This window comes from Ranitomeya imitator, chromosome 1 (assembly GCF_032444005.1).
Source record: "Ranitomeya imitator isolate aRanImi1 chromosome 1, aRanImi1.pri, whole genome shotgun sequence".
NCBI classification, from domain to species: domain Eukaryota; kingdom Metazoa; phylum Chordata; class Amphibia; order Anura; family Dendrobatidae; genus Ranitomeya; species Ranitomeya imitator.
Window position 1 is genome coordinate 313,472,822 of NC_091282.1, and position 25,669 is coordinate 313,498,490.

The 25,669-nt window shown below is 43.5% G+C and overlaps 1 protein-coding gene across 1 annotated transcript in view; it reads left to right on the plus strand.

Moving 5' to 3' along the window:
- The first annotated feature begins 576 nt into the window (after positions 1-576).
- The window catches only part of SCARF2 (scavenger receptor class F member 2), a 364,459-nt gene continuing 339,366 nt past the window's right edge, over positions 577-25,669 (plus strand). Inside the window, exon 1 of the mRNA XM_069758527.1 lies at positions 577-1,308. Coding sequence (XP_069614628.1) covers positions 1,076-1,308 — 233 coding nt within the window. The 5' untranslated portion in view covers positions 577-1,075. The remainder of the gene's footprint in view (positions 1,309-25,669) is intronic.

Sequence of the window (25,669 nt, forward strand, 5' to 3'; positions counted from 1 at the left end):
AAATTCTCCATCTTCTCCATTGTCCCTAGAAATCAAACTGCACGCAGATGACATTCGAGCACAGTCCGATGGTTTGCACGCCCTCGTTGACTTGCATGTCCGTGTGTAATTCGAATATTGAATCAAACTTGGGCATGCTTAAATATTATTCCTCGGGAAAAAAATTGGGCATGTGCTCAATAAAATAACATCAGTCCGAGGGCGATCGGATGTTTTGTCGGATCACACTCGAGCCTAAAGTATGACCATGTACACGAGCCGTAAAAGAAGTTCTGCAGTAGATGAGGCGCGTACTCGAAGAGATAATGTACATCCTGTGTCCTTCTCCTTATATATGGTCGCTTGATTGGCAATATTTCTAGAAATTACTATGGGAGAGAGGGAATAACATCCAAGGTATCATCAGATATGCTTCCTTTATGAGCTAAAGCGGTTGTCAGTTGTCAGGATGATTAGGTCAACAGGTTTCAGTGTCCACTTCTATCAGGGTCAGATCTGCAGATGGCTTTTAGGAAATCGATGCCAAGAAAAGACTCTGATGACACAGAAGAAGATGACGTATGGTCAGAGCTGCTCACTTCCACTATTGCTGCTTTAGCAAGTGGCTGGAAGAAACTTTGAGACTTCACTACAACTTCAGGCAGAAGAGGAAACTTCAGTGAGGGACTTGCAGCAGCAATGCCCATACTGGTCAGGGTTGGGTGGGACACGTCCACCATGCCCCACCTCCTGGAGGATCAGGGTAGCAAATCTGGAATTTCCTTCTGCCACTCCTGCCGTAGAAATCACTTCAAGCTGCCTGGCAGTCACAGGGACTGAGCACCATTTCCGTTGTGTGAGCTGCTGCACAATAACAAGACGGTCCCTCCTCATCCTCAGCACATCCCTGCAGCCCCCTCACTGGGATCCACAGTTCCTCACTCCCTGCACAGGGCATCTAGGAGACACCTCGTGGATTGCATTCTTCATGAGAAGTTTGGAGCTTCCTTTGGCCACTGCTGAGATGCCCATCTACCCCCCACTGCCAGCTGCTTCTGGGGGACTCTGAAACTTTGCAGTGATCAGGGGGTCTGGGATGCAGATTGAGCAATCGGCTTCTCTGGGTCGGATGGGGATGAGGAGAGGAGGAAAGTTCTCTGGGATGGAGGGAACATGTGTGAGGGAATGGACTCTGCTGCTTGTGAAACACAAGGGGACACCAGGGTCTCACTTCTTCTTCTTTGTGGTGGTTTTAATGCTTTGCTGTGTGAACTATGGAAGTGGCCAAGAACTCAATCCTAGAGGAAGGAATGTCTGCAAACCTCCAGGGTAAGAGCCTGTACCAATAGATTGTACTCAGTGTGAGCAATGTATGCATCTTAAAGGGAAATCAATGTAAGGGGTTAACTCCAGAAATTGCAGAAGTATAATATTCCTGTAAAGGGAAACTGTAGAAAAAGTCATAAAAATGCATAGTAAAGGCTGGTATGAAGGTTGTGTTCCTTGAAAGCAATCTCAGTGATGACTTCTAGCTCCTTCTGTAAAACTTTCCTGAATGTTTGCAAAACCATTTCAGACATAATGTATCTTAAAGGGGAACTCTGAGTGCTGAGTAAAGCTGAAAAACTGTTGCAGAAAGTCTGCACCGCCTGAAAGAGAAACTCTCACAAAGTTTGACATAATGTGAAACTTATGGGCAAGATTAAAAAGTAGGCTTGGTGCCTTACACAGTTTTTAACCCCCTAGGTAGCATTCCTGCCTTCTCTCCTTCACTGTTGCTTATCAACATCATATTTTATGGAGAGGTGACCACTGTACTACTCACAGGATCAAGAGTTAACTCTCTATTAGATGATATTGTGGTCAAGTAAAAAATAAAACATAACTTAGTTAGATTGGACCATGAAATGAAGAGTGAAGATGGTGGCTGGATCCCTACAGAACATTCTCAGAGTTTTAGGAGTGGGCACGTTTGGTTAACTGAACTTGGTATATTAGTAAATGCTGTGGGAGATAATGGAGCTTTGGCTGTAAATATTTGGAGATTTGCTGACAATATTTTGACAATTGCACAAATGACCAGACAGAGGCAATGGAAGTGGACCTAGTGAAGAGGAGCTAATGAGCTAGAATGTGTCACCAAGTTTACAATAGGAGGGGCCCCAGAATTGCATAACATGGGATTGATTGGTCACTTCTAGGCAATGGCAGGGACCCTGGGATGCCTGTATCTTCCACACCAGCATTGTGCTGTGCTGATTAATGAGTGACAGTGAGGATGAAATCCTCATTGATAGGCAGAGGAATCCATAAGGGCATTTCATAAATGACCGCCAAACGCCAGTCATTTTCCTAATGTGAATTGCTAGTTCCTTTAATTTCTTTAATAACTTGGCTGCGACTTTTCTAACAGGTAATTACGTTACCTCTCCTCAACACTTCAATTATATTGCAATATATTGCATTTGCAAGGCAATGAATCTCAGCTAATGGGATGAATATATCCTTTACCTGAATTCTTTAGAAATTGCAGAATGAAATCCTGGAAGGTATAATTGTAACAAGTGGCAAAATTTAATTAGGAGATTAATGCTTCATTTTTTTTTACTTAATTCATATAAAGGCAATTTTATATTCCTGCCAGAGACAGTTAAGGGTAAGTTCACACTGGGCACTTTTGCTGGGTTTTTTTCTGCAGAAAAGCCTGATTTCTTGGCAGGAAAGAAGCTGTGACAAAAATGCATGTTTTGGTGCATTTTTGTTTGCGTTTTTGTTGCGGTTTTTGGTGCTTTTTTATTCATTTTTGGGGGCTAACTTGTGTCTCTTTGTGCATGCTAATAAAGTTGAGTGCCCCCAGAGGAAAAAAAAAACTAATTCCTCTAGAACCATACCTATACAGTAAAATCACACTGACAGGTTAAAAAAGAATAGATAGAATAGATAAATACACATAGATTGGATAGATATATAGATGTCAGTGACACACACACATATATATATATATATATGTATATATATTACATAGAAGAAAAGCTGACAATTCTGCAGCTGCGTAATGTAAAATCACTGCAGGAGCCAATGGGATAGAAGAGATGGATTACATACAGTAAATACACATAGAATAGGGAGATATACAGATGTCAGTGACAAATACAATTAGTACAGTGTGTGCAGTTAACTGGACATGTATTTGATTAATAAAAGATTATCTCTCAGAAATAAATGGCATGGGCTGCTGCACAATTTTCATAATCAGGAGAGGGAAATCTGACGGCTGGGAGCCGATGTTTATAGCCTGGGAAGGAGGTAATAACCATGGAGCTTCCCAGGCTATTAATATCATCTCACAACTATATATTTAACCTTTACTGGCTTTTAAAATGGGGGACCCTAAAAAAAGACGTAGAGTCCCCCTATAATTAATAACCAGCAAAGGCTAAGTAGACAGCTGTGGGTTGATATTAATAGGCTAGGAAGGGGCCATGGATACTGCCCTTCCCCCAGGCTAAAAACATCAGCTTTCGGCTGTCTCAGAAAAAGGCGCATCTCTAAGATGTGCCAATTCTGGCACTTAGCCTCACTCTTCCCATTTGCCCTGCAGTGGTGGCAAGTGGGGTGATTGGGGGGTGATGTCACCTTTGTGTTGTCAGGTGATATCAAGGCCGAGGTTAGTAATGGAGAGGCACAAATAAAATGCCCCATTACTAACCCCATAGTCACATTGTATAAAAACACACACCAAGAATAAAGTCCTTTAATTGAAAGAAGGACACAGACTTCTTTAATAATCTTAATTAAACCATACTTATGACCTCGCCTAATTCCACCGAAACCCTGGTTCTACTTTGTAATAAGCCAAAAAAAAAATCAACAATATTCCTCACCTCTCCGTTGTTCTGTCTCACGCCGTAATCCATGTGTGGGGGAGAAATAGTTTTCAACCTGGACAGTGGCATGATGTGACTGTCCAGGCTGAGAACCGGGCTGAACTGCGGTGACCTCGGTGAGATCCCCACTAGAACCGTGAGAAAGTCGCACAGTGCAGAGGTGAGTTCACCGCAGTGAAATTCTCCCGGTGAATTCACCCCTGCACCATGCAACTTTCACACAATGCTAGCGGGGATCTTACCGAGGTCACCGCAGTTCAGCCCGGCTGGGAACGTAGCCTCACTGACTGGCGGTAATCTCTATGATGTCAGCGCCAGTCTCACCAGTGGTTCTCAGCCTGGACGGTCGCATCTTAGCATCTTCCAGGTGGAAAACTTTTTCTCCCCCAGACATGGATTACGGCGTGGGACAAAACAACGGAGAGGTAAGGAAAATAATTTTGTATTTTTGGTTTATTATAGGAGAATGAGTTCTTCGGTAGAATTTGTCGTTAGGTGAGTATAACTGTTTTTCTATTTTTAAATCAAAAATGAAAAGTGTGTTTTGTTTTATTTCTAATAAAGGACTTTATTCTGTCTGCTTCTTTATTTACCATATAACTATAGGATTAGTAATGGAGACGTGTCTTATAGACTCCTCTCCATTACTAAGCCGTGGGCTCGATGTCACCTGACAATACAAAGGTGACATCAACCCCACAAATATGAACCCCACTTACCACCACTACAGGGCAAGTGGGAAGAGCTGGGCTTAGTGCCAGAATTGGTGCATCTAATAGATGTGCCTTTTCTTGGCGGCTGCGGGCTGTTATTTTTAGGCTGTGTGGTGGGGGGCGCTATCCATAGCCCCTTTCCAGTCTGAGAATACAAGCGGTCTGCTTTAGCAAGGCTGGTTGTCAAAAATGGGGGGGACCCCCACGCCGTTTTTTAAAATGATTTATTTAAATAATTTAAAAAACTGCATGGGACCCTCTCTATTCTTGATAACCAGCCTTGCTAATGCTGACAAATGAGGGCTGCAGCTGCCAGCTTTGAGTTTTGCCTGGCTTGTTATCTAAAATAGGGGGGAACTCCCGCAGCTTTTATTTTATTGTTTACAGCGCAGGAGCCACTGATGAATACACCCATTATCCGCTCCTTCTCTCATTGTTATTAGTGGCAGCAGGCGTCGGATGATGGGAGCTGTAGTCCCATCCGCTGACACCAGTGACCGGAGGTAAACTGTATACCTCCGATCACAGCTGAGCGTTCATGCCGTCTTTTGACAGCATCGGAGCCACGGCTGTCTGACCGGCGGGGATGGTTTCACCGCCGATCAGAAGCGGTGTTTGCCGCTCTGTCATGCACATGACAGCATGTCAAACACTGTATTGTTGGGCCCCCATTCAAGTGAATGGGGCTCGGGTCCGCTCTTCTGAATGACAGGCTGTATGGAAGCATTATGCAACCATGCAGCCTGCCATCTGGATGTAGCAGAATTGACTGTGCGGTCACATCCTGCTGTCCTTGACCTTGCTGCAGCAAATACGCTACAAAAAAAGTCAGCCTGCACATTTGTAGTGTTTTTTCACCATCCATTCAAGTCAATGGGTGAAAAACGCTGAAAGAAGTGACAAGCTCTGTCAAAAAACGCTGCAAAGCACAAAATCCTGATGACAAAAAAAACAGTATGTGTGTATGTGTGTGCATGAGATTTCTGAAATCTCATAGGCTTTGGTGGTACTGTAAAAAGCAGCTGAAAATTAGCATAAAAAAGCAGCAAAAAAATTAACAAAAACGCACAGTGTGAACTTACCCTTAATGTGTGAAATAAGGGTGGTCAGAGGTAATTAGCTTCTTTGAACTTCTTTTCCTATAGATATTTTCTCTTGACCAAATCTTTTTTCTCCTCTAGTCGTGTTATGGCCTCTAGCCATGATATGCAGCAACTATGCTTCCGTTCAGTACGTTTAGATGGCATTGCATGTCCAATTTTTGCATATGAGTGCAATCTGTGTTTTTCGCGGCTAGCACTTGTACTTATGATAATGTATGGCAGGGGTGTCAAACTGCATTCCTCAAGGGCTGCAAACAGGTCATGTTTTCAGGATTTCCTTGTACTGCACAGGTGATAATTTAATCACCTACACACATCATGATTACAGCACCTTGTGCAATACAAGGAAATCTTGAAAACCCGCATGGTTTGCGACGCTCGAGGAATGCAGTTTGACACCCCTGATCTATGGGACCATTCACAGGGCTGATATTTTTCCTCGGACCAAGTGATCCATGGCAAAAATCGGAGACATGTCCGATTTTGATCCAAAGGTCGGATCAAAATTGCCAATGCAAGTCAATGGGTCCATGAAAAAATCGTACTGCATCTGGATAACATCCCATGGCAGTCCAATTTTGACAGACTATAAGAATTCAGAAAGTGTAAAAAAAAAATTTCTCCACGAGAAAATTGGATTACACACTTACGACACTCTCATCAAACTCTGATCAAAATAATCGGTCCAATTTTCTCGTACGTGAAAAATCAGAGGTGTGATTGAGGCCTACGAATACCAACTGCAACATATAATCAAGCACTATGTATGTTGCAATATTAATGTGACATTATATATCTTTACAAGCCTCAACGTCACTATGTTACATTTATTGCTTTAAGACAAGTCAAAGTGACAGCTTATCTCCAGTCATATGCGAAGTATGGGTTAAGTGGCAGGATACAGTAATATCCTATAGTGTAGCAGTTCATCTGTGTACTGTACGTCAATGTCATTGACTTTTAAAGGCAGAAATAGTTTGTGCTGTATATATGATTTTTCTAACATTTGTGACTTTTTAGCCAGACATGGTGCGTAACAGTTGAGACATTATAAAAATGTGGTGTATGCTTTTGTGTGTTCGGGAGGGCCTTCTGAGGGGAAACACAGAGTGTCAGGAAAGCTATTGCCGCCTTTTCCTTACATTGTAGACTCTTGTACTGCAAGTGATTGGCCCGGCATGTCAGTAAAAAGTAGGTAGGAGTATTTAAAACAAGAAAATGATAAGGGTGCCCGTACTTATGCACCTGTCAAATTTTGTTTGAATGCAGATTGCACATTTTCTGTTAGTACAATAAACCTCATTTCAAGGCAGAAACATTACTGTGTCCAACAGTTATTAGATATATGAAACTGAAATAGCTGTTGCAAAAAAACATTTTTTATAAAACATTAAGCTTAAGATTAATAGGGGCGCCCAAACTTTTTCATATAACTGTATGCCAAATTTATCCTACAATTTTGATCAATCTTTCGGATTATCTGTCCTTATTTAATCCTGCATAAATTTGGGGTGAATCTGTAAGGCACTGTTCACATCTGGATGTATAAAAAGAGAAATATGGAAATTACAGAAGTGTTGGACCAACTGTATGAAGATACCAGAGGCGCTATATGGTCCCTATTGATTATAGTGAGGTCTGTCTGGTTTCCAATGCAGTGACTGGTATTTTAACAAAGTGTGAACAGCGCCTAAATCTTACCCACTGTATTGTATTCAACCCATATAAATAGTTTTGACATTTGAACATTCAGTAGTCAATTATGTTTGTTATTAATGTCAAATATTTATCAGAACTCCCACCTACCATGTGCCAATGCATAATACTGTTGCTTTTTATTTGCCTATATGCCATTTTCACAACTTATTTGTAAAACTCCATATGGCTTTCCAACTCCAAGGCTTCTGTTGGTGGGATTTGCAAATGTACATCTCAATAGTAAGGCTGTGATGGATGTCTCTGTGTAGGCATGCTGTGGTACATGGTGACTGTAGTCTTTCATGAGATAAAATAAGTAAAATTTGCAGTATACATTTTTCCCTCTGTAAAACTCTGCATGGGTAAGTGCAGAAGACTGTTTTTCTATACTTTGCAAAACTAATATGCTAACGGATGCTAAAAGAAACATGAATAAATGGGGACCTAATGATATGTTTGTCCTGTAGTATGTGCCAGGGGTTTTCCTTGTGCGCACACAGGAGATAGTGTATAAATGCTGTCAATACAGTTTGCTTATGTAGAGAGCAATGATAATACTATGTGTCATGATTCCATCCCTCAGTGTGTCTGGGATGCAGTTACTGACCACTCAGCAGTGCAGTCTGGTGCAGAGGGTGTTCTGAAGCTGTCAGTACTTTGATTGATAACTCAATCATCCAGTGTGATGGTGCAGGGGCGGCCTGAGCTATTGGTGTTTTGACTGACAGCTTGGTTTTTCAATCTGAGACTGGGCGGTGCTGGGCTTTCTTCAGGTGTTCTTTGTCCCAGGTGATTGCCCAGCTACTTACTTCAGCAGTCAGTCCTTGACCTTTGAGAAACATAACTTGAGCTAAGTGTGGTTGGTATTCTTTGTGCCTAGTGTTTTGCTTGATGATCTTTTGCTGTGTGACCACGGACCTCGTTCTGACCCTCTGTCTGGTTAACCCGTTTGCTCTGATCTGCTATCCTCCTGATATTCTTACCTCGGACCTTTACCTGACTACACCTTTTCTCTTCTATCTGTTTATGACATACCCTCCTGGCTTTTGACCTCGGACTCCTTGACTATCCCGACACACAGGTAGTCCATAAAAAGTGACTCAGTGTCTCACTATGTATGATTATTATTTATCAGTGTAGGTTAACCTAATTCTTCCCATATTTGTTTTTTTCACAGGCAGACTATTTGAGACTGCAAAACTAGTGGCTGATTCTTAATATTCAGTCTGAGGGGATCTGACTGTGGGTCAGCTGCCTAAAGGGGCAATTGCAATATCTGCCACTTTATTTTGTTCCAGGCGCAGTCTTAAGCCCCCGTCACACACAGCGAGATCGCTAGCGAGATCGCTGCTGAGTCACAAGTTTTGTGACGCAACAGCGATCTCAGTAGCGATCTCGCTATGTGTGACACGTAGCAGCGATCAGGCCCCTGCTGTGAGATCGCTGGTCATGTCGGAATGGCCTGGGCCATTTTTTGATCGTTGAGGTCCCGCTGGGTAGCACACATCGCTGTGTTTGACACCTTACCAACGACCTCGCTGACAGGACGTCCCATTGAATCATCATGAAATAGCATCGTTCTACAGGTCGCTACAGGTCGCTACAGTTCGCCGCATCGCTGCTGCGTCGTTGGGGAGATCGCACTGTGTGACATCTCACCAGCGACCACATAGCGACGCTTGAGCGATCCCTGACAGGTCGTATCGTTGTCGGAATCGCTCAAGCGTCGCTATGTGTGACGGGGCCTTTAGCCCATCAGATATTGTGTTGCTTAAGGCCAGATAATTAATAGTTCTGGAAACTCAGTTTGAGTGAAAACTGCTTTTAAAAGGGTTTTCCCACCAGCTCAGTGCATATTAATTTATTTTGGAATAAAATAAGTTCCACAATTGGATGTGTTAAAAAAGTTACTGTGCTGAGATAATCGTGTAAGTGTGCCCCCATAATTTGTGCCCTGACTGCAGGAAAAAGATTTGAACATTGCACAGCTCCTGGGCAGGGAAGGATGCAAAAGAGACTATACAGACAGGACATCATGAAATCGCAGCAGACTTTTTCTGTGAGGTAAAACATTTGCTCCTTGTTTATAACATGTTGTACTTCACAGAAATCAGCATCTGTGATCCCATGCTATCCTGTCTATTTTGCTTTCTCAACTGCCCAGGAGCTGTGGTATGATCAGAACATGTCCATGCACTGTCAGACACGGCCATTACACAGTACACAGCAGGGGCACATTTATAAGATTATCTCAGCACATGGATATTTTATTTAAACACATCCAATTGTGGAAATTGTTATTCCAAGATCTATTAATGAAAATTAACTCTGTTCATTGGAAAATCCCTTTAAGCAAATTTTCACACATATAATGTACTAGATGGTAGCCCGATTCTAACGCATCAGGTATTCTAGAATATGCATGTCCACGTAGTATAGTGCACAGCCACGTAGTATATTGCACAGCCCACGTAGTATATTGCCCTGCCACGTAGTATATTGTCCAGCCACGTAGTACCATATTTTTCGGACTATAAGACGCACCGGACTATAAGACACACACAGGTTTTAGAGGTGGAAAATAGGGAAAAAAATATTGGAAGCAAAAAAGGTGGTAAAATATTTAATAACATAAACATACTATTATATGTGTTGTTATTATATATAATAGTATGTTATTATGTTGGAAGCTGCGGGTAGAAGATGGAGCTGCGGGACCAGTGTGGTGTCTGTAAAGTACTGTATGAAGACGCTGGAGGGTGAGTATAAGAATGGGGGCACAGGGCTTATATTTAAAGCTCCACTCCAGCACTGAAAAATAACACTGGAGTGCTGCTTTAAGATCCCATTGGGAGAACTATAACTCCTAGCATGTCCCGCAGATCCTATGGCATGCTGGGAGTTATAGTTCACCACAGAAGTGGCAGAGTGCTTTATTGTGTGTTGTAGTGACTAACCTTTTAATTGTGGCAGCCAGCCAGCTGTGGTGAGGTAAAATGCTGGAGCATCCCATCCCATGACACCACAGAGCGCTCCCTCTTGTTGCCTCTCCACAGCACAGGAGTAAGCTTGCAGATTGTAGTGTGGTGTCTGCAGGACCTGTGATGACATCAGAAGAGGGAGGGCTCTGTGCTGCCATGTGATGCTCCAGCCCGCCCTCTTCATGACATCACACAGGTCCTTGTGCTGGAGCACTCAGCATCCAGCAAAGCCCGGGCAGGCAGGTATGCAGCCATCTTGTCCCCTCTGGCCCCCTGCTGCTGCCTCCTCCACCAGACACACAGATCTCCCCTGCTGCTGCAGGAATCCAGTGCTGGGGAAACCATCTGTGTCCCTGTGAAGGAGTATTCATTTGCTGCTCCCTACTCACTGCTCAGCTGACAGGTGGGAGGGAAGCAGCTAATGAATATTCACTGCACTTTAATGATCAGGACCATGTGGTTTCCCCAGCACTGATTCCTGAAGCCAGCAGGGACATTTTTCTGCCTCCTGCCTCCCAGTGCAATCCCACTTGCTGCTGCCCCTCCTCATGTTACATCCCTACCATAAGACGCACCCACACTTTCCTCCCAAATTTGGAGGAAAAAAGTGCGTCTTATGGTCAGAAAAATATGGTATATTGCCCAGTTACGTAGTATATTGCCCAGCCATGTAGTATATTGCCCAGTTACGTAGTATATTGCCCAGTGACATAGTATATAGCACAGAGCCACGGTAGTATATTGCATAGCGACGTAGTATACAGCACAGAGCCACATAGTATATTGCCCAGCTACGTAGTATATTGCTCAGCCACGTATGTCACAGGTTAAAAAATAAACATATACTCACATTCTGATCCGAGGGCCCCTTGTAGTTCTGTCGCCTGTGAGCGGTGCACGTGGCAGCTTCCGGTCCCAGGGTGTGATGACGTCGCGGTCACATGACCGTGACGTCATGGCAGGTCCTTCTCGCGCAGGCGCGCAGGACCAGTAATGACGTCACGGTCACATGACTGTGACGTCATGGCAGGTCCTTCTCGTGCAGGCGCGCAGGACCTGTGATGATGTCGCGGTCACATGACCGTGACATCATGGCAGGTCCTTGTCACATACCATCCTTAGCACCGGAACCTGCCGCTTGCATGGAGCGGTCACTGGAGCGTCACGAAAGGTGAGTATATAATGATTTTTTATTATTATTATTTTTAACATTAGATCTTTTTACTATTGACGCTGCATAGGCAGCATCAATAGTAAAAACTTGGTCACACAGGGTTAATAGCAGCGGTAACGGAGTGAGTTACCCACGGCATAACGCGGTCCATTACCGCTGGCATTAACCCTGTGTGAGCGGTGACTGCGGGGAGCATGGAGCGGGTGCCAGGCACTGACTGCAGGGGAGTAGGGAGGGACTAATCGGACTGTGGCCGTCGCTGATTGGTCGCGGCAGCCATGACAGGCAGCTGGTGAGACCAATCAGCGACTTGGATTCCATGACACACAGAGGCCGCGACCAATGAATATCCGTGACAGACAGAAGGAAAGAAAGACGGAAGTGACCCTTAGACAATTATATAGTAGATGTATGATGATGAGTAATCTTATAGTAAACTTGACTCATTTCTCTTTTCATGGCCAAGATAGATTCAGAATCTCTTTTTTTCCTGGTACCAGAAAACAGTGCATTCTGGGTCATCAGAAGACGCTTGGTTTAACTAATAGGCATACATCTGATATAGCAATCTGTCGAAACCTCTGTTTCCAAGGTCGACCAATCAAATTTTTAAAGTAGCTGTGAATATGCAGAAAAAGAATGTAATGAGATAACTCAAAAGTAGTTGTAACATTTTATAATTTTAAAATGCAAAATATTGTTTAACCCCTTAGCGACCGCCGATACGCCTTTTAACGGCGGCCGCTAAGGGTACTTAAACCACAGCGCTGTTAATTAACGGCGCTGTGGAAAAAGTCCATAGCGCCCCCCAGAGGCCGATTTTCTCCGGGGTCTCGGCTGCCGAGGGTAGCCGAGACCCCAGAGAACATGATTCGGGGGGGTTTTAACCCACCCCGCATTTGCGATCGCCGGTATTTAACCGTTTACCGGCGATCGCAAAAAAAAAAAAAAAAAAAAAAGCGATCTCTTTTTAATTTCTCTGTCCTCCGATGTGATCGCACATCGGAGGACAGAGAAAAGGGGTCCCAGGTGGCCCCCCAATACTCACCTAGCTCCCCCGATGCTCCTCGTGTCTCCCGGTGGGCGCCGCCATCTTCAAAATGGCGGGCGCATGCGCAGTGCGCCCGCCGGCCGGCACCGGGAGAATCTTTGGGTTCTCGGCTGCCGGGGGTAGCCGAGACCCCAAAGAGCACGATCGGGGTCGGTATTACCGACCCCTGTTTTGCGATCGCCGGTAATTAACTGTTTACCGGCGACCGCAAAAAAAAAAAAAAAAAAAAAGTAAAGTGTAATTCTCTGTCCTCTGATGTGATCGCACATCAGAGGACAGAGAAATAGGGGGATTCGGGGACCCTAGCATACTCACCTAGGTCCCTGGATCCTCTTGCTGCTCCTCCTGGCCGCCGGCAGCAGAACATGGCGGACGCATGCCCAGTGCGCCCGCCATCTGTCTCCATCTGCCGGCCGGCAGGAGAACAGCAGTTGGGGCTAAAATTAGGGTTAGGGTTAGGGGTAGGGTTAGGGGTAGGGTTAGGGGTAGGGGTAGGGTTAGGGTTAGGGGTAGGGTTAGGTTAGGGGTAGGGTTAGGGGTAGGGTTAGGTTAGGGGTAGGGTTAGGGTTAGGGGTAGGGTTAGGGGTAGGGTTAGGGGTAGGGTTAGGGGTAGGGTTAGGTTAGGGGTAGGGTTAGGGGTAGGGTTAGGGGTAGGGGTAGGGTTAGGGGTAGGGTTAGGGGTAGGGTTAGGTTAGGGTTAGGGGTAGGGGTAGGGTTAGGTTAGGGGTAGGGCTAGGGTTAGGGCTAGGGTTGGGGCTAAATTTAGGGTTAGGGTTGGGGCTAAATTTAGGGTTAGGGTTGGGGCTAAATTTAGGGTTAGGGTTGGGGCTAAACTTAGGGTTAGGCTTCTTTCACACTTACGTCGGTACGGGGCCGTCGCAATGCGTCGGCCCGACATACCGACGCACGTTGTGAAAATTGTGCACAACGTGGGCAGCAGCTGTAGTTTTTCAACACATCCGCTGCCCAATCTATGTCCTGGGAAGGAGGGGGCGGAGTTACGGCCACGCATGCGCGGTCAGAAATGGCGGATGCGACGTACAAAAAAACGTTTCATTGAACTTTTTTTGTGCCGACGCTCCGCCAAAACACAACTGATCCAGTGCACGACGGACGCGACGTGTGGCCATCCGTCACGATCCGTCGGCAATACAAGTCTATGGGCAAAAAATGCATCCTGCGGGCACATTTGCAGGATCCGTTTCTTGTCCAAAACGACGGATTGCGACGGAATGCCAAACGACGCAAGTGTGAAAGTAGCCCTAGGGCTAGGGTTAGGGTTGGGGCTAAAGTTAGGGCTAGGGTTGGGGCTAAAGTTAGGGTTAGAGCTGGGATTAGGGTTAGGGTTTGGATTAGGGTTCGTATTAGGGTTAGGGTTTGGATTAGGGTTGGCATTAGGGTTACGCTTGGGATTAGGGTTAGGTTTGGGATTAGGGTTAAGGTTAGGGTTGTGATTAGGGGTGTATTGGGATTAGGGTTAGGTTTGAGGTTAGGGTTGAGATTAGGATTAGGGGTGTGTTGGATTTAGGGTTTTGATTAGGGTTATGGTTAGGGTTGACATTAGGGTTGTTTTGGGGTAAGGGTTGTGATTATGGTTAGGGTTAGTGATTAGGATTATGGATGAGGTTGGGATTAGGGTTAGGGGTGTGTTGGGGTTAGGGTTGGAGCTAGAATTGGGGGGTTTCCACTGTTTAGGTACATCAGGGGGTCTCCAAATACGACAGCCAATTTTGCGCTCAAAAAGTCAAATGGTGCTCCCTCCCTTCTGAGCTCTGCCGTGCGCCCAAACAGTGGGTTACCCCCACATATGGGGCATCAGCGTACTCGGGATAAATTGGACAACAACTTCTGGGGTCCAATTTGTCTTGTTACCCTTGTGAAAATAAAAACTTGGGGGCTACAAAATCTTTTTTGTGAAAAAAATAATATTTTTTATTTTCACGACTCTGCATTCTAAACTTCTGTGAAGCACTTGGGCATTCAAAGTTCTCACCACACATCTAGATATGTTCCTTGGGGGGTCTAGTTTCCAAAATGGGGTCACTTGTGGGGGGTTACTACAGTTTAGGTACATCAGGGGCTCTGCAATCGCAACATAATGCCCACAGACCATTCTATCAAAGTCTGCATTCCAAAAAGGCGCTCCTTCCCTTCCGAGCTCTGCCGTGCGCCCAAACAGTGGTTTACCCCCACATATGGGGCATCAGCGTACTCGGGATAAATTGGACAACAACTATTGCAGTCCAATTTCTCCTGTTACCCTTGTGAAAATAAAAACTTGGGGGCTACAATATCTTTTTTGTGGAAAAAAATAATATTTTTTATTTTCACGACTCTGCATTCTAAACTTCTGTGAAGCACTTGGGCATTCAAAGTTCTCACCACACATCTAGATAAGTTCCTTGGGGGGTCTAGTTTCCAAAATGGGGTCACTTGTGGAGGGTTTCTACTGGTTAGGTACATCAGGGGCTCTGCAAACGCAACATAATACCCGCAGACCATTCTATCAAAGTCTGCATTCCAAAACGGCGCTCCTTCCTTCCGAGCTCTGCCGTGCGCCCAAACAGTGGTTTACCCCCACATATGGGGTACCAGCATACTCAGGACAAATTGGACAACAACTTTTGGGGTCCAATTTCTCTTGTTACCCTTGTGAAAATAAAAATTTGGTGGCTAAAAAATCTTTTTTGTGGAAAAAAAAAATATTTTTTATTTTCACGGCTCTGCATTATAAACTTCTGTGAAGCACTTGGGCATTCAAGGTTCTCACCACACATCTAGATAAGTTCCATGGGGGGTCTAGTTTCCAAAATGGGGTCACTTGTGGGGGATTTCTACTGTTTAGGCACATCAGGGGCTCTCCAAACGCGACATGGCGTCCGATCTCAATTCCAGCCAATTCTACATTGAAAAAGTAAAACGGCACTCTTTCTCTTCCAAGCTCTGCGGTGCGCCCAAACAGTGGTTTACCCCCATATATTGGGTATCGACGTACTCAGGAGAAATTGCACAACAACTTTAGTGGTCTAATTTCTCCTGTTACCCTTGTGAAAATAAAAATTTGTGGGCAAAAAGATCATTTTTGTAGAAAAAATGCAATTTTTTTTTTCACGGCTCTACGTTATAAACTTCTGTGAAGCACATGGGGGTTCAAAGTGCTCGCCACACATCTAGATAAGTTCCTTAAGGGGTCTAGTTTCCAAAACGGTGTCACTTGTGGGGGGTTTCCACTGTTTAGGCACATCAGGGGCTCTCCAAACGCGACATGGCGTCCAATCTCAATTCCAGCCAATTCTACATTGAAAAAGTAAAACGGCACTCCTTCTCTTCCAAGCTCTGCGGTGCGCCCTAACAGTTGTTTACCCCCACATATTGGGTATCAGCGTAGTCAGGAGAAATTGCTCAACAACTTTTGTGGTCTAATTTCTCCTGTTACCCTTGTGAAAATAAGAATTTGTGGGCGAAAAGATCATTTTTGTGTAAACAAAAGCGATTTTTTATTTTCACGGCTCTACGTTATAAACTTCTGTGAAGCACTTGGGGGTTCAAAGTGCTCACCACACATCTAGATAAGTTCCTTAAGGGGTCTAGTTTCCAAAATGGTGTCACTTGTGGGGAGTTTCCACTGTTTAGGTACATCAGGGGCTCTCTAAATGTGACATGGTGTCCGATCTCAATTCCAGCCAATTCTGCATTGAAAAAGTCAAACGGCGCTCCTTCACTTCTAAGTTCTGCGGTGCGCCCTAACAGTGGTTTACCCCCACATATGGGGTATTGGCGTATTCAGGAGAAATTGCATAACAAAATTTATGGTTACATTTCTGTTTTTACACTTGTGAAAATAAAAAAAATGGTTCTGAATTAAGATGTTTGCAAAAAAAAGTTAAATGTTCATTTTTTCCTTCCACATTGTTTCAGTTCCTGTGAAGCACGTAAAGGGTTAATAAACTTCTTGAATGTGGTTTTGAGAACCTTGAGGGGTGTAGTTTTTAGAATGGTGTCACACTTCATTATTTTCTATCATATAGACCCCTCAAAATGACTTCAAATGTGATGTGGTCCCTAAAAAAAAATGGTGTTGTAAAAATGAGAAATTGCTGGTCAACTTTTAACCCTTATAACTCCCTAACAAAAAAAAATTTTGTTTCCAAAATTGTGCTGATGTAAAGTAGACATGTGGAAATGTTATTTATTAACTATTTTTCATGACATATCTCTCTGATTTAAGGGCATAAAAATACAAAGTTTGAAAATTGCAAAATTTTAAAAATTTTCGCCATATTTCCGTTTTTTTCATAAATAATCGCAAGTAATATCGAAGAAATGTTACCACTAACACGAAGTACAATATGTCACGAAAAAACAATCTCAGAATCAGCGGGATCCGTTGAAGCGTTCCAGAGTTATAACCTCATAAAGTGACAGTGGTCAGAATTGCAAAAATTGGCCTGGTCATTAAGTACCAAATTGGCTCTGTCACTAAGGGGTTAAAGCCCCGATTCATCTTTGCTGTTTCTTCAGTTTTCTGGAGTAATTGCTTCTTCTTACTGGCTTTAGTACTTGCTCCCTAATTTCTGTACGTTTTACAACACTTTTTAAGTTCTTTCTTTTTTGAGCCTTTTTTGATTTTTGTTCTACAACTTTGCTGATCCAGATGTTTTAGACAGATTCATAAAATGCGACTTTTCCCACATTTTTTTAGCGCAGCTCACTCCAGTATCTGCCAAAGTTTTCAGATTAAGAATAGTCGAGAGGTTGATGTTTAGCTGACCGCTCTACTATGTAAAAAGAGTAGTTTCAGTTGTGCTTCAAGTAGTCTTTATTATGTGTTCCGGGTCTGGACTGAAACCTTTCTCTAGTAAAACTACGGTAGTTGTAGTTATAGACCAAGTGCTCCAGTGCACACGACCTAGGCTGTCGGCCTTCGGAATGTCTTTATTGGTATGCTGCCATGGTGTTGTTGTTGGCTTAACTAAGATTGTGCCTCTGCCCAGATGTGTCCATTTGAAATCGTGCTGCCTTGTTGGTAAGAAAATGTCAACAGTTGGATATTGAGCTTGTGTTGCCGCATTGCCTAACGAAGAAGCACCGCAAAAGTTGGCCCATCACTCGCATTTATCTCTACAGCCAGATTCTGTGTCTTACAATTTGGTGATAACTTGCAAAATGTTGAGTTTGCAACATTTTTGGTTAGCGATATTAGGATTTGTTCTTCACCTTGTATATCCATAAATAGCATTTAGTATAGGTTTTGTGAGCTTATCAAGACGTCTGTATCAAAGAAATCAAGAAGCTCTATCATGCCAAACTCCTATCTTATATCATTATTATTTCAGTTTGTCCTCTTCATGATAATGGAATAAGGTAAAATGTATCACTTTGGCATGACACTATCCTACTGTAACCTGGCAATGATTAAGGTAGGAAAAGAGAATGTAGTTGTATGACTTATATCCATATAACACTTGCACATTGTAAAATGCTGACTCACAAATCTATATAATTGTTGGGAATGCTTGCCAGGTCCTGGATCTAATTGCTCTTGGAATGCACCGGAGCTAAGTGTTACGTTGCCGAATGTGTTTAATGTAAACTGTATTGTACTGCGCGTTCTAGAACACATTCCATATGGTATATTCTCTGTACTGTAAAGTGAATTTTTGAGTATACCCACATGTTCACATGGTTTTTTTGCATATCTTGTAAAATAAAGAGGGGACTAATATATAAATATTCGCTTCAACATTGAATATCTCTAGAACATGCTCTGTTTTGCTTATGGAGATGAAAATGCAGTGAGGAACTAATTAGTACATTTAAGTTAAACTCTGGTTACAGTTGCAATTCCTTTTTAGCTCAGAGAGTTAAAGATTTACTCCAATCTGAGAAGGGTATAACCATGTCTAAGTGCCATCCAGAGTAGATGGGTATGCAAAAACAGACAAACACAAGTGTGCTACACTGTTCCTTATAACTCCTGAGGCTTGCAATTTTCTGCCTCAGCTATCATATGTTTTTCCCTTGACAAGCCGAGGACTGACATGCTTAAAATATCAAACAAATAACATACTAAATGTAATGCATGCCAGGTCAATTAGCATCCTCTGTTTTGCCACATAAAGAACTTTTTGCCTACATTCCCTAAGAGAGAATATAGACTGTGGTCATTGCCTTTGAACAACACTTTTACTCATGGAGTCAAAAATTTGGTGTGCCCCCACTTTTGATTTGGGCAACATTTTTGGCAGAACCTACAAAAGCTTTATACAGTGGGGCAAAAAAGTATTTAGTCAGTCAGCAATAGTGCAAGTTTCACCACTTAAAAAGATGAGAGGCGTCTGTAATTTACATCATAGGTAGACCTCAACTATGGGAGACAAACTGAGAAAAAAAATCCAGAAAATCACATTGTCTGTTTTTTTAACATTTTATTTGCATATTATGGTGGAAAATAAGTATTTGGTCAGAAACAAACAATCAAGATTTCTGGCTCTCACAGACCTGTAACTTCTTCTTTAAGAGTCTCCTCTTTCCTCCACTCATTACCTGTAGTAATGGCACCTGTTTAAACTTGTTATCAATATAAAAAGACACCTGTGCACACCCTCAAACAGTCTGACTCCAAACTCCACTATGGTGAAGACCAAAGAGCTGTCAAAGGACACCAGAAACAAAATTGTAGCCCTGCGCCAGGCTGGGAAGACTGAATCTGCAATAGCCAACCAGCTTGGAGTGAAGAAATCAACAGTGGGAGCAATAATTAGAAAATGGAAGACATACAAGACCACTGATAATCTCCCTCGATCTGGGGCTCCACGCAAAATCCCACCCCGTGGGGTCAGAATGATCACAAGAACGGTGAGCAAAAATCCCAGAACCACGCGGGGGGACCTAGTGAATGAACTGCAGAGAACTGGAACCAATGTAACAAGGCCTACCATAAGTAACACACTACGCCACCATGGACTCAGATCCTGCAGTGCCAGACGTGTCCCACTGCTTAAGCCAGTACATGTCCGGGCCCGTCTGAAGTTTGCTAGAGAGCATTTGGATGATCCAGAGGAGTTTTGGGAGAATGTCCTATGGTCTGATGAAACCAAACTGGAACTGTTTGGTAGAAACACAACTTGTCGTGTTTGGAGGAAAAAGAATACTGAGTTGCATCCATCAAACACCATACCTACTGTAAAGCATGGTGGTGGAAACATCATGCTTTGGGGCTGTTTCTCTGCAAAGGGGCCAGGACGACTGATCCGGGTACATGAAAGAATGAATGGGGCCATGTATCGTGAGATTTTGAGTGCAAACCTCCTTCCATCAGCAAGGGCATTGAAGATGAAACGTGGCTGGGTCTTTCAACATGACAATGATCCAAAGCACACAGCCAGGGCAATGAAGGAGTGGCTTCGTAAGAAGCATTTCAAGGTCCTGGAGTGGCCTAGCCAGTCTCCAGATCTCAACCCTATAGAAAACCTTTGGAGGGAGTTGAAAGTCCGTGTTGCCAAGCAAAAAGCCAAAAACATCACTGCTCTAGAGGAGATCTGCATGGAGGAATGGGCCAACATACCAACAACAGAGTGTGGCAACCTTGTGAAGACTTACAGAAAACGTTTGACCTCTGTCATTGCCAACAAAGGATATATTACAAAGTATTGAGATGAAATTTTGTTTCTGACCAAATACTTATTTTCCACCATAATATGCAAATAAAATGTTAAAAAAACAGACAATGTGATTTTCTGAATTTTTTTTTCTCAGTTTGTCTCCCATAGTTGAGGTCTACCTATGATGTAAATTACAGACGCCTCTCATCTTTTTAAGTGGTGGAACTTGCACTATTGCTGACTGACTAAATACTTTTTTGCCCCACTGTATATTTGAAAGTATCACAGTTTGTAAACACTTTTTGTAACCAGCCAAGAGTCTTTCAATTATGGTTTTTCATCCATTCTTCCTTGGAAAATTCCTCTAGTTTTGTAAGATTCCTGGGTTGTCTTGCATGCACTGCTATTTAGAGGTCTAGCCACAGATTAATGATGTTCAGATCAGGGGACTGTGAGGGCCGTTGTAAAACCTTCAGCTTGTGCCTTTTGAGGTAGTCTGTTGTGGATTTTGATGTTAGGATCATTATCCATTAGTAGAAGCCATCCTCTTTTCAACTTCAGCTTTTTTTTTACAGATGGTGTTATGCTTGCATGAAGAATTTGTTGAAATTTCATTCAAGCAATTCTTCCCTCTACCCATGAGATGTTCCCTGTTATGGCTGGCAATCAGGCAACACAGCGTGCAGTAATCAGCGCACATACAGAGATCTGGCAATAACCAAAAACAATAGGACGAGCTCTGAGACGTGGAATCTCTGTAGACTGCAGTACCTGATCTATCCTCACACAACTATAAGCAGCAGTGGATTGCGCCTAACAACTACCTATGCAACTCGGCACTGCCTGAGGAGCTGACTAGCCTGAAGATAGAAATACAAGCCTGACTTACCTCAGAGAAATACCCCAAAGGAATAGGCAGCCCCCCACATATAATGACTGTTAGCAAGATGAAAAGACAAACGTAGGAATGAAATAGATTCAGCAAAGTGAGGCCCGATATTCTAGACAGAGCGAGGATAGCAAAGAGAACTATGCAGTCTACAAAAAACCCTAAAACGAAAACCACGCAAAGGGGCAAAAAGACCCACCGTGCCGAACTAACAGCACGGCGGTGCACCCCTCTGCTTCTCAGAGCTTCCAGCAAAAGACAATAGCAAGCTGGACAGAAAAAAACAGAAAACAAACTAGAAGCACTTATCTAGCAGAGCAGCAGGCCCAAGGAAAGATGCAGTAGCTCAGATCCAACACTGGAACATTGACAAGGAGCAAGGAAGACAGACTCAGGTGGAGCTAAATAGCAAGGCAGCCAACGAGCTCACCAAAACACCTGAGGGAGGAAGCCCAGAGACTGCAATACCACTTGTGACCACAGAAGTGAACTCAGCCACAGAATTCACAACAGTTCCCTGTGCCATTGTCAGCAACACAACCCCAAAGCATCATTGATCCACCCCCATGCTTAATGGTTGGCAAGATGTTCTTTTCCTGAATTTCTCTGCCCTTTCTCTCCACAAATACCTTTGATCACTGTGGCCAAAGAGTTCTATTTTAATCTTATAGTACCACTGAGCTCGTTTCCAAAATGCATTAGGCTTGTGTAGATGTTCTTTTCATACATCTGACAATGAATGCTTGAAGATGCAGAAGAGGTTTTCTTCTGAAGACTCTTCCATGAAGTACAGATTTGTGCAGCTGCCTCTGAACAGTAGACCAATGTACCACAACTCCAGAGTTTGCTAAATCTTACTTAAAGGGAACCTGTCAGCAGGATTGTGCACAGTAACCTACACACAGTGTCAGGTCGGCGACGTTATACTGTTTAAAATGATACCTTGGTTGATGAAATTCGTCTTACGGTTGTTTAATCTTTATTTTCAGTTTTGAGTTAATGAGGTGCCATTTTAAAATGGATTTTTTTTTATGCCTCTCAGAAAGCCATCAAGCACATTTATTAAGTGCGCATTAAACATGCGATTATGCTGCAACGCAGGTGCCATAGCTGGCACCTGCCTGCAGAAGGTTTTTTTTTAAGTATGTACATATATTCATTATTTAAACTAGGGGGCAGGTGTCCAAGGGATCATTGACCTGTCAACAGGCCGCCCCGGAGCACAAGAATCTCATTAACTCAAAACTGAAAATAACGATTAGGCAACAACCACAAGATTCATTCCATCAACCGAGATATCATTTTAATCAGTATAACGGCACCGACCTGACACTGTGTGAAGGTTACTGTGCACAATCCTGCTGACAGGTTCTCTTTAAGGTCTTTTGCAGTCAAGTGGGGGTTCTGATTTGCCTTTTTAGCAATCCTGCGAGCAGCTCTCACTGAATTTTTGCTTGGTTTTCCAAACCTTATTTTGACCTCCACTGTTCCTGTTGACTGCCATTTCTTAATTATAATTCTAATTGAGGAAAGGGCAACGTGAAAACACTTTGCTATCTTCCTTTGGCCTTCTGCTTTGTGGACCTCCACCATTTTCATTTTCAGAGTACTAGGCAGCTGCTTAGAAGTATAAAGCTAGGAAATTTGCATCACCTGTCATTTCCTAACAATGACAGTGAACAAGCCATAACCCTAACAGGCTAATTAAGGTCTGAAACCTTAATCAAAGTTATCTGAGCACACAAATCTCCAAGGGTGCCTAAACTTTTAAATCGGCCTATTTTCCTTTTTGTAATTTTCAAAATGTAAAAAATGACAATCTATTTTTTTTTACTAAAATACAGGAAATGTGTCATCTTTAACTTTAGGCCTTTAAAGATCATTTAATCTTTAGCCTACTTAACTGTTCACAATAAGAGTAATTTTGACCATGTTTGCCCAAGCATGTATATATATACTATATACTATATATATATTGTAAGGATTTCACTCACTCAGCTGCGACGGCTGACACTCAGGAGACGTGTTCCTTTAAAGTTCACTGGGTTTATTGCTTCATAAACCATGTGGCAAACAACAGAAAGCAAAATGGGCCTTTGGTTCAGGCAAAGAAAAGCAAGTGTCCAGTTCATCCGGCTCAGTCCTGAAGACGTAACACACTCAGGAGGGTTTCACCTCCACATATATCTGCTGTGTAAAGGATTAGCCAGTCTTATAAAGAGCTAACCCCACCCATAACCCATCACATGATTAGCCATGTGGTCTGACATTACCACAGGTCCTGAAACACATATACAAGATTATGTGCAAGAAAGGAATACCCCGGGCTACATTACAGCAACCAGGCACTTATGTGGCACATACCTCCCATCGACTACAAACCCTTTAGCCATGCTACATACCTCCCCCCTCTGCCTAAAGCCGTGGGGCTTGGCACTTTCCCCCACTAAACAAGGGATTCTCGATAGGGCATCCGCATTACCGTGCAGCTTTCCGGCCCTATGTTCCACATGGAAACTGAAGTCCTGCAGGGCTAAGAACCAACGGGTGACTCTAGCATTTCTTCCTTTCGTTTCTCTCATCCACCTAAGCGGGGCATGGTCAGATACCAGTCTAAATTTACGTCCCAGCAGATAGTACCGCAATGTGTCCACTGCCCATTTTATGGCCAAGCACTCCTTCTCAACGACTGAGTAGTTCTTTTCAGATGAGGACAGCTTCCTACTCAGATAGAGAACAGGATGCTCCTCCCCATGTAGTTCTTGGGAAAGGACTGCTCCCACCCCAACATCTGAGGCATCTGTCTGAAGAATAAACTCTTTCTTGAAGTTTGGGGCCATCAGAACGGGTTGCTTACACAAAGCGTTTTTCATTTCTTGGAAGGCTGACTCTGTTTCTTCGGACCACTTAACCATTACTGATTTTGTCCCTTTTAGCAGGTCAGTCAGAGGCGCAGCCATCGTGGCGAAGTTTGGGATGAACCTCCTGTAATATCCCACGATTCCCAGGAAGGCTTTAACTTGTTTCTTGGAAACTGGTTTTGGCCATGTTTGGATTGCCTCCACTTTATTGATTTGGGGTTTTATTTCTCCATGACCCACTATGTATCCAAGGTACTTAGCTTCTTCTTTACCCAAGGCGCACTTCTTCGGGTTTATAGTAAATCCGGCCTCTCTTATAGCATCCAACACCGCTTGGACTTTCTCCAGATGACTCTCCCAGTCCGGGCTAAAGATGACGATATCATCTAGGTACGCAGCAGCGTAGGCCTTATGGGGTGCAAGGACTCTATCCATAGCTCTCTGGAAGGTCGCCGGAGCTCCCTGTAGGCCAAACGGCATCCGGGCATATTGGAAGCATCCATCAGGTGTCGAAAAGGCCGTCTTCTCCTTGGCTTCCTGTGCCATGGGGATCTGCCAATACCCCTTTGTCAAATCCAAGGTGGATATACAGTGGGGCAAAAAAGTATTTAGTCAGTCAGCAATAGTGCAAGTTCCACCACTTAAAAAGATGAGAGGCGTCTGTAATTTACATCATAGGTAGACCTCAACTATGGGAGACAAACTGAGAAAAAAAAATCCAGAAAATCACATTGTCTGTTTTTTTAACATTTTATTTGCATATTATGGTGGAAAATAAGTATTTGGTCAGAAACAAAATTTCATCTCAATACTTTGTAATATATCCTTTGTTAGCAATGACAGAGGTCAAACGTTTTCTGTAAGTCTTCACAAGGTTGCCACACACTGTTGTTGGTATGTTGGCCCATTCCTCCATGCAGATCTCCTCTAGAGCAGTGATGTTTTTGGCTTTTCGCTTGGCAACACGGACTTTCAACTCCCTCCAAAGGTTTTCTATAGGGTTGAGATCTGGAGACTGGCTAGGCCACTCCAGGACCTTGAAATGCTTCTTACGAAGCCACTCCTTCGTTGCCCTGGCGGTGTGCTTTGGATCATTGTCATGTTGAAAGACCCAGCCACGTTTCATTTTCAATGCCCTTGCTGATGGAAGGAGGTTTGCACTCAACATCTCACGATACATGGCCCCATTCATTCTTTCATGTACCCGGATCAGTCGTCCTGGCCCCTTTGCAGAGAAACAGCCCCAAAGCATGATGTTTCCACCACCATGCTTTACAGTAGGTATGGTGTTTGATGGATGCAACTCAGTATTCTTTTTCCTCCAAACACGTCAAGTTGTGTTTCTACCAAACAGTTCCAGTTTGGTTTCATCAGACCATAGGACATTCTCCCAAAACTCCTCTGGATCATCCAAATGCTCTCTAGCAAACTTCAGACGGGCCCGGACATGTACTGGCTTAAGCAGTGGGACACGTCTGGCACTGCAGGATCTGAGTCCATGGTGGCGTAGTGTGTTACTTATGGTAGGCCTTGTTACATTGGTCCCAGCTCTCTGCAGTTCATTCATTAGGTCCCCCCGCGTGGTTCTGGGATTTTTGCTCACCGTTCTTGTGATCATTCTGACCCCACGGGGTGGGATTTTGCATGGAGCCCCAGATCGAGGGAGATTATCAGTGGTCTTGTATGTCTTCCATTTTCTAATTATTGCTTCCACTGTTGATTTCTTCAC